The 14121-nt window shown below is 36.0% G+C and overlaps 1 protein-coding gene across 3 annotated transcripts in view; it reads left to right on the top strand.

The window, feature by feature from the left end:
• htt (huntingtin) overlaps positions 1–14121 on the top strand; it is a 43727-nt gene that overhangs the window by 29367 nt on the left and 239 nt on the right. Inside the window, exons 35-51 of one of the 3 annotated variants that reach the window (XR_002544080.2) lie at positions 49–276; positions 1154–1382; positions 1679–1817; positions 2391–2567; positions 2726–2977; positions 4031–4165; positions 4382–4482; positions 5334–5443; positions 6193–6390; positions 6530–6762; positions 7313–7490; positions 8981–9125; positions 10247–10352; positions 11151–11313; positions 11453–11613; positions 12544–12631; positions 13887–14002. Coding sequence is in view for 2 of the 3 variants with exons in the window: in XM_022070338.2 (XP_021926030.1) it covers positions 49–276; positions 1154–1382; positions 1679–1817; positions 2391–2567; positions 2726–2977; positions 4031–4165; positions 4382–4482; positions 5334–5443; positions 6193–6390; positions 6530–6762; positions 7313–7490; positions 8981–9125; positions 10247–10352; positions 11151–11313; positions 11453–11613; positions 12544–12631; positions 13907–13999 (2736 nt within the window). In the remaining variant the exon portion in view is untranslated. The remainder of the gene's footprint in view (positions 1–48; positions 277–1153; positions 1383–1678; positions 1818–2390; positions 2568–2725; positions 2978–4030; positions 4166–4381; positions 4483–5333; positions 5444–6192; positions 6391–6529; positions 6763–7312; positions 7491–8980; positions 9126–10246; positions 10353–11150; positions 11314–11452; positions 11614–12543; positions 12632–13886; positions 14003–14121) is intronic. The other 2 variants (XM_022070338.2, XM_087357545.1) reach the window with 2 other exon arrangements.

The following is a 14121-nucleotide window of genomic DNA, read 5'->3' on the forward strand; positions in this document are numbered from 1 at the left end:
AGGAGTTAAATTAATATGAAACTTTGATTCAATATCTTTCATTTTCAGGTTTACTACCCCCAGGGACGTGATATTAACATGAAGGAAGCCAAGTATTCATCTCGCCTTGACCAGCTACTTGGTGATCCCATATTTTGGAGGGCTCTATTCAGAGTGTCACCTGCCGTTACCTGCTACTTACAATCACTGCCTGTCCTTACTCTTGGTGGAGTAAGACCAGGTGTACCTCAAGCATCATGGGATGATGTAGGGAAGTTTGGAATCCTTTGTCTTGAGGTATTGATATGTTTCTTATTGTACATATCTCTGAGATGCAGTGTGTTATATATAAATGACCACAATAGATGGGATCTAGTGACTGGTAAATTCACCATGACAATGCATCTGCCCATTCATCCCAGCTTTCAAGCAGTTTTTGGTTGAATGCAGTATTCTACAAGTGAGACAGCCTCCCTACTCACCAGATGTGCCTGACTGTGACTTTTCTATTTCTTAACAAAAATAAACTTTGAAGAGCAAAGGATTTGTTGCCATGGAAAAAATGTAATGCAGTATAATAGAGCAGATATTGGCAGTTCCAGAATTTGAGTTTGAGGTGTTTTCAGCACTGATGCGAACAGTGGAATATGTCTTTTCATGCTTAAGCAGCCTGATTTGAAGGGTATTCAGCTCCCATTTCCCTAAGTATTGTATTTGATTTGGTCTCTGCTATTTCAGTCACTTAACTACATGCAGCATAGTCCTCGAAAGTCAGGCATTCATCTAGTTGGTCATGAAATTTTGTGCCTTTTCTGAACTTCCTATATTCACAAGAGTCTTCCACTTGATTCTTTCCTGAGCCAGATGAATTCAGTCTCTACCTTCACATTCTATTTCAATTTCAGTCACTTTCTGTTTCTCTGTGTTGTTTTGTTATATTTTTAGCATCTTTTGGGGGATTTTTAGATAGAAGCTAGAAAACAATGTCATAAGACAGTGTTAATCTCTTACTTCATGCTGTCTCCAAAAAACTTTTGTTTTTAGTAGTAATGTAGCTTCATGTAATGACCACCATATTTAATGTTTGAATCATGGGACCCACTTTTAAAATTGATCCCTTAGTCTGGACTTCAGTACTTAGTACTATCCAGTCACAGATGCTCTTCTGTTTCAGGCTGTCTATTGGCTTCTTCGGGCAGATGTTTCAGGAGCTGCTAAGCCTAAACCATGGTACTTACATATTGGCCTGTCCTGTGCTGATGAGGTTCTTCGTGAGCCAAATTTAGGGGGTGTTATTGGTCAGGCTAATCATGCATCATGGATGGCTTCAGCTGCTGGTGCACTTAGTGCAGTTGTCAAGGTTTTGCTGGAAGGGGAGCAACTCCCCTCCCTTACAGCATCAGGTAAGTGTTGTGCCCAGTCTTTTGTGCATTCCGTATGAAAGAATTGAAGAGCTTATGATCATGCTGTTATGACCTTTTTGTAACTAACTCCATAGAGCTTATTAGGAAAGTTGTAGTTGTTTGGCCTGGCAAGAAATTCCACATCTTTCATGGAACCAAAAGGTTCATTACTGTGAGACTTGAAGTTTTTGTGCACTTGTGGTTTAGGGACATGATTTATTGAAGTTATTGTTCTATTTGCCATGCCATACATATCCACTTGTTATGTTATGAAATTCCAGTGATATTTTGAACAGGACTGAATGCAGCACTGAATGATCCTGAAACTGTGTGTGCAGCCCATGCATGTCATCAGATGGCAGTCTTAGTCCTTTGGCTTGAGAAAACAAGACTGAAAATAAGCAACATTCCCAAGTTTCTTGTCAAACCTGTCAAGTGAGTAGACATTCTTGGAAATAATAGTAAAAATATTGCAATAGTTGACCCTCTTGGTTCATATTTGGGAGGTCCTGGATTGAAATATCAGCCTGAACACCAGTTATTCTCAGCAAGGTGTTTTGTAAATTTCCAGAGTTGCTCCATAAAATAGACAAGTGATTACTTGATAAATCTTTATGAATTAAACCAAGAAACAAACAAGCTACTTAATCATCAGATTCAAAGCTTATAATAAACATAATTTAACAATTATTCCATTAGAAATTTATTACCAGAGGCCAGCTTCACATTGCTCATAAACAATTTACTTGTTGCCATCCTTGAGACAGACATCACACCTTTTCTGTGGTGTTGCTTCCTTCTCAGTTGGACCCTGCCAGAAGTGCTGAACATGAGCTTATGACACTATCACAAATGCCATAGTTACCAATTTAAATGCCACTGATAGAATTTGTGGTACTTCTAATAAATCTGTCGCAGCTAACTGACTACATTTCACTATACCTCAGACATCTGTGGAAAAGAATACCTGTCAGTTAGGAGGAAATAATGTTGTCTTTCTTTTTTCAGGAGTCTTGTTGTGGGCTTATCTCGTTTACCTTTAGTAAACTCTTACGTTGTAACGCCACCTGATGTCTGGCGACAAGGCTGGGCAGCAGAATTGAGTGGTCCATGTCATACTTTTGTACCACCTCTTCCAGTGGATTACCTTCAAGATACTGATGTGCTCCAACAACTTATATTCAGGTATGATAACAGTTTTGTAACATGAATTACATTGCAAAATTCCAGTATATGCGTTAAGGGTTTTACAAATCGGGATAGGCTAATGGTTAGGAAACTTAAATTGCCCCAGTCTAACTTCATGTTCTTTTAGTACTTTTTAAATAAGCTGTGTATTGCAGGATAACACTTCTTGGGTGGACAAGTCGTCAGCAGTTTGAAGAGACCTGGATGGCTTTTCTCAGTGTCCTGAGCTCAAACCCTGTGGAAAACTGTGCACCAGAAGAAGTAGCCATCATGGTCCATGCTAGCAGCTTGGCAGTACAAGCCATCACAGCTCTGTTGGTGCAGACATTGATGTTGCCAATACCAGGAAACCCTAATGCTAGTCAGCTGGTACACCAGCCTCGTGAAAAGGCTCTGCCACAATCCAAGTAGGTACACTAATTCTCTATTAAATTTATTGTTTGAGGCCAACATATATATGGTATCTGTTCCCTTATTTTTTAGATACATTCAGGAAGAATCATACTGTCTCTTTTTACATTCTTTGCCCAAAATATGTGAAATGAACCAATAATCAAAAGGTAATCTCTGTCTATCTCTGTACATGTTTCATCTCTAAAACTACTGAGTAGATTGAATTATATTTTGTAGTCTGGTAAAAGTTTACTGATATTTCAGAGGTGCTTGCTGCCTCCATCATCAGTCTTGTGGTGTACAAGAAGGTGAAATCAAACATTATCAATTTTCTAAGAAGTGGCTCGTTACTTAAATGATAACAAATCTCAATAAAAGCTACATTTTTATTTGAAACTTGTTCTGCAATTTGTATTAAATGAAATACAATGGAAGAATTATGTACCCTCTAGAAACGAAATACAGCTCTAAATTATCAATTTTTGAGCACATGCTTCTGCCACAGAAGTGCAACACAAGGTGGAAAATGTGAAAAGAATTAAGAAATTTTGATGTTTGTGCTCTGATGAGTACCTAGAAATGAATCTATTGCTGGAGGCAAAAGTAATTTATTTGTAGTTGAAGTAAATGAGCATCCAAACCATGGAAAACTGACATATTTAAAAGGTATGTGTACATCTTGTACTATGCTGTCTTTATGTGACCTCGTCCCTGACTAGCTCACTCCCTCAGACTTCCTTTCCTCCATCCTTGTATAAATTCCTTCACTTCCCAGCATCACCACTTCAGCCCTGAAGATAGAGACAGTATGTTTCTCTAAAGCATTGTGCAAATCTACATGGCACCAAAACTGAGAAGACCATCAATATCAGTACAATACTTGCTGATTTATTTATTTATATCTGCTTGCAACTTCTCAGCATTTATGTTTTATTAATTAGTTTTCAGAAAAGTGTAAAGGAGTTTCACAAAAAAAATTATTTGGTATTTTATCATACCTCTAATATTTGTACTTTATTTTCAGATTTACATTTCTTTACAAAAATTCTGAATTTTGTATATTTCAGATGCAATGAGAAGTTACGGGCAATTCATGAATTGTTGGTCTGGAGACTGCAAGATCAGGAGGTCACTGGACAATGTCTGGAACTCAAACATGTCTTGAATAGAAGCAACATTGAGCGAATTCTCAGTCCAGACAGGTCTGTACACACAAATAAGTTTTTCAACTGGTTCCTGAAAGAAAAATCAATTTCACATGGGTGATTCATTCCATCAGTGTGCCTCTCCAAGTAACTTTAGGACCAACTGACTACTTTTCATTAGACGGGTATCAGGTTTGCTGCCTGTTTAATGAAGTTGGTGGTGGTGTGAATTCACTTTTCTTGAAAATATTTATATGAAATTTACATTTTTAGATATGGATACAGCCAGGTGTCATTAGAATATCTGTGGACAGCCACTCGAATGTTGGATACTAACAGCAATCCTGGGGAGGGTGACACACACAAAGTTACAGGTAAGTAAACAGTTCAAAATGGACTTTTTGAGAATTTTATTAGAGTTTTTCTGTTACAGACTGAAGCATGAATTTAATTCCATAAGCTGTTATACATGGCAGTTTTTAAATGTGGTCAGAATGTAGACCTCATGTCTGTGATGTAATTTGTAACACACATTTCTGATGTGCTGTAAACAGCAAACACAGCTAAGTTGTGCAACCATTGTAACAGAATGAAGTGATGAACTAAGTTTTGCTGTATTGGTATAATGAATGCCAAAGAACGTGTTTTATGAACTTGTATACAATGAAAGTCCTGTCAGCTGCGTCCAGCTGGCAACACATTACAGTCACTAGTATTTACAGTTGAAAGGGAAATAATCTGATTATCTGATACTTGCTTACTGCCATTTTATTTTATTTTCAAAGAGTATTTATTTTCCATTCAGTTTCTGCAAATCTTTCTTACTGTGTTTACAAAAACGCAGTTTTTTTTAATGAAATCCTGATTCAGTTGATACCTAGATCCTCCCAAGTTATCTGCTTCTTTGAGATTTTCTGGCCAAAATTGTGTTAAGTATTTCTGACTTTACTCATGTGAGCTGAATTCACAGTCCATATTGTCCTTAATCTAATCACTATAACAATATTGGGTGAAGAGAACAAATTTTTTCAAGCCTCCTGTTAATTCCTCACAGCTCCAAATATTATTATCAGCACTTTGTTTTCAAAAACCCTCAATCTGTGTTATTCTTTGTGATGTGAGGTCAAGATTCACACTGTATAAAATAATAGATATAATTATTGTTTTATTCTTTAGATTGTCTAGGATCTGTTTTTCAGGTTATTAGTCAGACCTTATGTTACAGTGTCAGCTTCTTGCTTGGAGCATGAACAGTACTTAGCTGCAAGTGGACTTGACCTTCATTCCTGCCTGCACTTTCTACTTGATTTATATTCACAGTGGACTTTACCACAGGTAATGTTACAGAACAAACCAACAACTCAGTCTTTTTGTTTGTGAGTGTGGCCAAAAACTACATGATGTAACAAAATTAAAACACTATGCAATTTATGGGTTCCGTTGTCTTTCTGTCATCATCTGTGTCTGCATGCATGTGTGTGTGAGAGAGAGAGAGAGCAAGAATCGACGTCTGTATATGTGTGCACATTTGTGCATATCTACCTGTGTTTGTATATGTTGTATGTGTACATGCACGTGGGTATGTGTGTACATGCACAGAGGCATCATACATATCAGTTCTTTTCATCATTTTATTTGTGATATATCTCTGAATGTTCTGACTCAGTTTTCATTGTTTGTTTTTTACATTCCATATTCTAGATTACTTTATATTCTGACTTTTGTACACCTTCTTGCCAAGAGGTCTGTAGGAATCCTCCATGTTATTTAAATCAGGATAATTTTTGTAGGACTGTCATCCATATATTTTATATTTCTAAATTATTCTGAGTGATTAAATTATAAAGCACTGAGTCTGTATGAGTAAAATAGTATATGGTAGTCCTCATTTTACATTAGAATTCCATTGCTAGAAGCACTGACATATATAGAAAGTATATAAATGGGAAATCTAAATCTTTCACTGTACTTATTGCTGAAAATGATGCCATATTGGACTTGAGCAGTGTTGAATGAAAATTATTCCCCTATTAACATTATAGTGAATCTATGCAATGATGTATTTTCTGTGATTGATATTTCAGTCTGGGACACCACTTCAACTTGTGAGTGAAGCAGTACGGTCCATATTGGCTGTATCAGATCTGTTTACAGAAAAGGCACAGTTTCAGTGGATGCTAGCAACCTGCTTGGAGCTTGGAAAGCATCATCCTTTTGAAGATGAAATATTACATCAGTACCTTGTGTTTGGAGCCTGTAAGGCAGCAGCTGTACTGGGGCCGGTAAGTTTGGTCATCTGAATAATTATCAAGTGTTTATAAAAGACCCCTGTACCATGGAATTAGTTATGTTGTTTTTCTTATTATTTTATTTTTATAATTATGAAGTAATTTTATCCTGTTGTGTATATATGTTATAAAGGATACAGAGGTTTACGAGCGAGTGAGGAAGTTGGTGGAGAACAGTTTGCGATCTGGTTTCCTCCCAGCACGAATTGCTGGTCTGCATGGAGTTCTTTTCTTGCTGCAAGCGACTCCTACAAGAACCCCAGCGCAACATTTTCAAGCCAGCAGTGGATCAGTTACTGAGGAGATCTATCATATGCAGCCACTAGCTATTGATTATATACAGAAGCATATTGACATAGGCAGTGGGTAAGTATATATCTTGAACCTCTGCATTCCAGCCCTGAGGTGAATGTCACACATTTTATTGTAGTGGATCCACTTTTTAAGCTGCTTTAACAGTTGCAGAACAGTAATTACTCTTATGTTTGTTTTGGAGTTTGTGCATTAACAACTTATATTCACTGATGGAAAATGTTATTCTCTGTATCCCTGGCCATCATCTTCATGATATCTATGATCTCTAGAAATTTTAAATCAGAATGGGGCATATATAAAGTTTGCAAACAATTCAGTGTTTAGTTTCATGTGCATTACATTAATACAGATTATAAATTAAATATGCAATATGAGATAACTGCAATAGTCATCGAATGTGTGACGGCTGTTCTAATTTTAGTGTAATTTTTATATTATAGATGTTTTAGTTATAATTTAAATTCTTCAAAGTTCAGTTGCTGTGTCTCACAACGTGATTATAATATATGTTAGCGGATGTCTTAATTCATTGCATGATCACTTTCTTAAGTTTCAAGTTCTTATGAGCACAGTAAACAACTCACATTTATTTTTTCTTTAGTCCAAATAGCCACAGTGAGGAGCATCAGCTGGTGATGTGGGGTTTGATGTTCTTCTTGCTAGAAAATATGGAGGAACAAATGATGGACACAGAAGTTGCTCCAGCTGTACTGCAGCTGGCTCTCACTTTAGTCACTGCCCACAGTTTGTCTCCAAGTGTACATTTAGCGCTCATCCAGGTAAGATTATGTGCTGTTTACTGTGAGAAATGCAGTCTTACAAAAAAAGAGAAGGCTTGTGGAAATCTTTCTCAGTTAAATTTGTTTTTGGCTGCATAGTTAACAAAATTTAATTTACCATTTTGTTCAAAGTTTTTCTTGAGAATGTTTAGTTATGTTATGTCTTGCATATATGTGCTTCGTACATAATTTTGTGCTAATTTAAATTTATACAGATAAACCTGTTTCTATATGTCCTGTCCTTAATTTCCACCAAAAAATTCAATTCTTTTTACTTGCTCAACAGTTGTTGGCCCAATGGCCCTATAAAGAATTTATGTTATGCAATACATGGGAACATGTCTACTTGCTACAGGGAATATACATGCTACTAGCAGTTACAAAAAAAATTTTACTATAAAAGTATGTAATACGCCGTCCCAGTGGCTGCATGGTCTGAGGCGTGGGCCTTGTGCCACTTGGTCACTGAGACCGTGGGTTTGAATCCCACTCAAGACATGGATGTTTTGTCCGCGTCTTTCTGTGTTGTACTGCCTGTGTACAGGTAGAGGCCTTGCGACGGGCCAATTGCTCATCCAAGGGGTCATACTAACTGTCTATAGATCAAAGCCAATGAAAGTTGGGACTCGCAGATGCTCAGGCACTGAAGAATGGGTTGTATAAAACATAAAACAGTATGTAATATATTATTTTATAAACTACATGATTATTTCATACATTAATTGAATATTGCATTTAAAGGATGTAATCCAAAATGTTATACACTTCAACTAGGTAATGTATAAAATAACTAATTGATAGCAGATAATGTTAAAATAAAGTTATGGTTTCTGCATTCTACCTACATTAAGTATGGAAATAAGTTTCCTAACCTAACAAAACTTAATCTAATCTAAGTTCACATGGGGTTTGAAGTACCTAATAAAAACCTCACATTTATTACATTTGAATTTCCCTCAAACAGTTGTTTTATGCAGTAAGAGTCACTGTTATGCATGGCCACAACTAACGAGCAAATGTTTTTGAAGAAAATGTATCACCATGTCTGCTGAGATGTGAGGTTCTACTTATTACTCCTTATAACCCATACTTCTGTTTTTTTCTCTGTACATTTTACTAGCTCAAAGGGCTGCAAAGCTAAGCCACAAATGGTATGCATATGATATTTGGTATGAAGATGTGAAAGTGTAATTGAACCTTCAGGAATATGAATTATTATAACTTCTTCCATGTCTCATTGGCATCTGACTGATTTATGTATCCATGGAATGTATTATTAATGAGTATGTATATGTTGGAGGAGGACCTTAAAGAGACAAACTGTGAGAATGTGAGATGAATGGAACTGACCTTGTCTCATGTGCATTTGTGGTATTTGATATGAGTAATGGCAGTATTGATCCTGTGAATTTTTGCTACCAGTGTGTTAATTGCTTAATTTTTGTTGGACAAAATCTGATAATGCAAGTAATATTATTGGTGTATGATAGGGTCTTGAGAGACTGGTGGTGACTGGCTCAGTAGGAGGGAAAGTAGCTGAACAGGTGACGAAGCTGTCAGTGGAACGGATGCGACATCCCAACCCAACTATAGCTGTCCCAGCACTGCAGCTGCTTCTGTCCTGTATGTATACAGGTAAGAAATAATCAAGGTAAAAGGTTATAGACAGATCTCCAGAAATGCCATTGACCACTTATCACAAGTGAGTGAATGAGAAGTGGTGGTGGGTGTATTTTAGTCTGGGTCTAAATGTATTTAAGATTTGATAAACAAGCAATGATAATATTTCAGTCAAACAGAGGATAGGTTAGTAGGATGGATAATGTTATGCACTGAAGGGCATAATCATATTGTTAGTGTGATCAAATCATGGAGGATGGGATAAGTGGGGCATATAGCATACATAAAGAGATGAGAAGTGTGTCAGAAAAACTGAAGGGATGATACCACAAGGGAGACAGGCATAGAAGGAAGGATGTTAAACTGGATCTTATGATATGGATGATGAGAAAAACATACAAAATTTGTATCCAAACACCTGAAGGAAAAAGACAGCTTGGGGGACTCAGGTACAAATGGGATAATATTGGCATTTCTCTTAAATTATTTGTGGTGTGGAGATATGAATTGTATTCATGTGACTCAGGATAGGGTCCAGTTTTGGGCTACTGTGAAAATGGTTATGACCCCTCTGGTTGTATAAAAGGCTGGAAATTTCTTGACAAGCTGAACAACTGTTTATTACTCAAGAAGGTCTTTGCTCCATGGAGTTTATTAAATATGTATGTGGTTAAATGTTTATGTACCTGTCAGTGATAAACACATCCATAACAAAGAAAATACAACACTACAGTGTTAGGATCTTTTTGGTATGAAATATTTCATAATTTGGTTGTAAGAAGCTGAGGAAGGTGGAAAATAACCTGTTCTCCACTTTCAATGTTCCTGTGCTATGTAAGATTTAATGTATATAGGTTATGTCATTGTATTGAAATAATTCTTGTATCAGATTCCAGAAATTTTTAATGTGTATATATTGGTGTGTCTAAGGTTTAGTTCATGCTAACCTTTATCATATGGGAAAAGGCAATTTAACCCCCCCCCACACACACAGGGATGTCAGCCAGGACTTAGCTCTGTGGTTAATGGTTGAGCAGTATGCTACTCTGATGCACATGAAACTGAACTGTGCATAAGGTATGTATGACAGAGGGTCAATAAAGGTTGAAGGACATGTCATCTGATACTGTTTACAGAAAGGTGTGAAGATCTGAAGCAGAATGGAGAAAAACTGACTGGCAAGGCACATGATCCAGAACTTCTTATACCAGCCATGGAGAAAACATCTGCCATTTTTGACAGGTATTTGTCAGATATATATTGGCAAAAATCTAAATTGCAGCCTTCACCATTTGCACTGATCCAATTATTCAAGAGCCAGAAGAACATTTGTATATGCAGAAGTTGCTACTGCAGAATAGTGGTCGAACAACAACACAAACACGTTTAGCACACAGTTTTCAGCACATTCAGTGTGTCAACGAGAAGCGAACTGAGCACATTTTTTTTTACTCCCTTATCAGGCTGAACGCAAATGACAGAATGACCAATGCTCAAGTGACTGTTGTGCAATGTTGGTGGATTTTTAGGAGATTATCTCGCAACTACTTAGCAATGAGTGCAGAGGTGACTGTATTTATAATTTTTATTCAAAATCAGCGATGTAAGAATTACGATTTAGTATAAGAATCAGTACGAGAAACATTGTAAAACGTTATAAATAATAGTAAAATATATTTTTTTCACTTTTTGACTTGCTGGTTTCAAAAGCGGTGTTATTCTGAAGCGGCGCAAATCAAGGGTTACCTGTGTGTGTGTGTGTGTATATATATATATATATATATATGTGTGTGTGTGTGTGTGTGTATATATATATATATATATATGTGTGTGTGTGTGTGTGTGTGTGTATACACACACATAATATCATAAGCTCTACGTACCTAACTGAATGCAGAAAACAGGAAAATAAGGACTTACGTACATGTAATTTGTTGACCTGCAACTTGCAACCCAGATCTGAATGTGATAATTAATACTGACTGTGTAATGATTCTTTACTTAAAGCTGAAAGTTTATGTCTAATTTCTTGATGAACAGGATCAAGAAGGGTTATCCGTTTGAAGTGGAGTTGCTGTGTGGTGTACTATCAAACCTACTTACAGACTTCTTTCCTCCATCGGAAATCATGACCAAGGTGATAGGGGAATTTCTATCAACGCAACAGCCACATCCTCGTCTCCTTGCTGCTGTTGTGTTCCAGGTAACAAGAACACCATGGTTTTCAGGGGGAAATTTTTACATTGAGGTTGCTTTATGCTGCAAACCTAACTTTTCTCTAAAATGGATAAAGTTAATGAAATATTGCATTGTTAATGTTTCTCTTGTGTTCTGTTGTCTAGGTTTTTGAGTGTGCCTGTGAGCAGTCTCAGCTGCCACTTCTACAAGATTGGGTTGTGCTCAGTGTTGCCAACTTCACACAGTGTTATCCAGTTGGCATGGCCTCATGGTGCCTCACCTGCTTTTTCATCAGTGCATCCATCAATCCATGGCTTCGGGCTCTGTATCCTTTTCATGTAAACACTCCAAACTCTTTGCTAGGTTATGATATATACTTAACAAAATTCAAGGCAGTAATAATATTTCTGTGTAGTGCAATGCTACTGCTGTTGTTGACCTTTGTTAGGAGTATCTCTAATTGTGATCAGTGTGTTTAATGTGTTGTATGTTTGTATAACAAATGATAGTTAATAGCAATGTGTCATGCAAAACAACAGAGTGCATTTGAAAATATGTATACCGTGCTCTAAATTGGGACCCATCTTCCAACTCTTATTTCAGTTAGCCGTTTCTGAGTTATGAAAATTCTCTCCGTTGCTTTCAAAGTGCTCCATTTTAAGTTTTAGAGAACAGATGAAACACGTAGCACAAATGATCTTAGCCATTCACTTACCAATGCTCATACAATTCTATGAATTACCACTGAGCAGATATTCCACATATTATTCATATATTGATATTTTAAATCTTTGGTATAAAAAGCACACCACTGGTTTGAATTACAAGTGACTGTCATTATGCATGCTCTTGCTGCTGCGGTTTTGTGTGTGCATGGTTTTATTTCAGTACCATGAGGATCATCAGTATCATATCCATAACCAAATTTTAAAACCTGTTACTTGTACTGAACCAAGCTTATCAGGAATGTGATGTAGATGATGAACTTAATATCAGAGATTTAACATCAAAATTATGACTTATACATTTCCCATCGCCCATATGTAACTAGAGTCACCTTATGTCATCAGTTCAGTAATCAGAATGGAGATCTTGTAATCTTGTGGGACAAAATTATAAACTTCTGTTTTAAATCAAACTTTTTACCATAATTAGGACCTTGCATCATACTTTTTATTAGTTAATACTGTATTCATTATAAATATAATATAATAAAATATTATTGCAAGTTCTCATTACCTTAACCCTTTTTAAGATTTCCTCACGTGCAGTCTCGTATAGGTCGCTGTGAGTATGAAGATCGTAAACTCCTGTGTCTAGCAGCTGCAGATTTCTACCGTCAGGTGAATATTTAGTTAATGCATAATTTATTTAGTTATAATAGGGGCATAATGAAAATATTTTTTCTTTGCTGCAAATACTGACTTCTTTTACCTATTCAGAAGCTTTTTTTTTTCATATATACAGTAAAATTAATATAATGGAATTTAAGGACCCAGTTACATTATATAATGTACACTTCTTATAACAGGTTACGCAGCATTTGTAATTTATTTATTTATTAATCATTTATGAGATAATGGCTATTCTACAATACATTGAAAATGTGAGTAAGAATTCACAATATACACAGAGATGTATCAGTGTCACAGTTTAATAACTGTACACTCAGCTTGTATTACAGTTGGTGGTCATGTAGAGCAGTACTGGAGATGAAGGTTCCTTCACATCTCCCAAGTACTTTTCAGTCTGTATTGTGCTTTCTCATGCTTTATTAATAATATCATTGAATCTTGAAGTTCTCTTGCCAGATACTGGTATTTAAGAAAATAATAGCTTCTTATCACAAAAACATTGAACATTTTCTTGCAATGTATTGAAATTATCAGCTATTGGTATTACATATGAGCTGTCAGAGTCATGCATGATTAGTTGGGTACTATATAAATAATGGAGATATTAAACAGTTTGGGTAGTGGTAATGCAAATTTTTTATAAATGTGTTTGTTGAATAGCTTTCATCAATTACATAGAGTACTTATGGAGGTGTAGGAAAAGTAGTAGATTACCTACACTTTCTTGCAGTGATGAACTTATGCATATAAATAATTACACTATTTCTAGCCAGAGATGTAATATAATTTAAAACTTGTTAACTTTCAGTAACTTGTCTCTTTACCACAACATCCTGATCAGATTTGGGACCCTCTTTTCCTCCTATCCTGTGGGTACTGTGAGGTTTTCCCCAGGTTAAAATGGTCAAAATGTGGAGCTTTCTGTCCATATGTCTGTTAAATAACATTGCACTTAGGCACACAGACTGATATTTAGTTAGATGTAGTAAAATATTTTATCTTATGACCCTTTCAATGCTGGTATGTTGTTCTGTTAATGGAAATCCATGTTACTTTCAAATGTTTACTTCTGAAAAAATACAAATCTTTGACTGTTGAGAGGTGGGAAGAGAAGTTTCTTTTACTGTCTACCAAATACATTAATTCCAGAAAGAACAATTGTTTTAGGTAAAATATCTCATTCATATTATGAAAGAATTCACCTGTAACAAAATGCATTTGTAAGTTGACTGATTTCTTACAGTAGATAAAAATATTTTGCAGCTGAAAGATGAGAAACAGAAGCTAACCTTTCAGTCTGCATTCCAGACCGCAGCAAATCAACCACTGTTTGCTGACATTCTTGCTTGTCTATAAATTGTGAGTACTTTAATAACTTATGTTATGTGATATCATTGATACAAATGCTTTTCTTCTTCTGATTCAGTTTACTTATGTATCTGTTGATATTAATTTTGAAAAGTGGAGCAAGGTATCAT

Source organism: Zootermopsis nevadensis, unplaced genomic scaffold (assembly GCF_977971745.1).
Source record: "Zootermopsis nevadensis isolate Lab colony 2312 unplaced genomic scaffold, Znev_1.0 Znev_ptg000028l, whole genome shotgun sequence".
NCBI lineage: Eukaryota > Metazoa > Arthropoda > Insecta > Blattodea > Termopsidae > Zootermopsis > Zootermopsis nevadensis.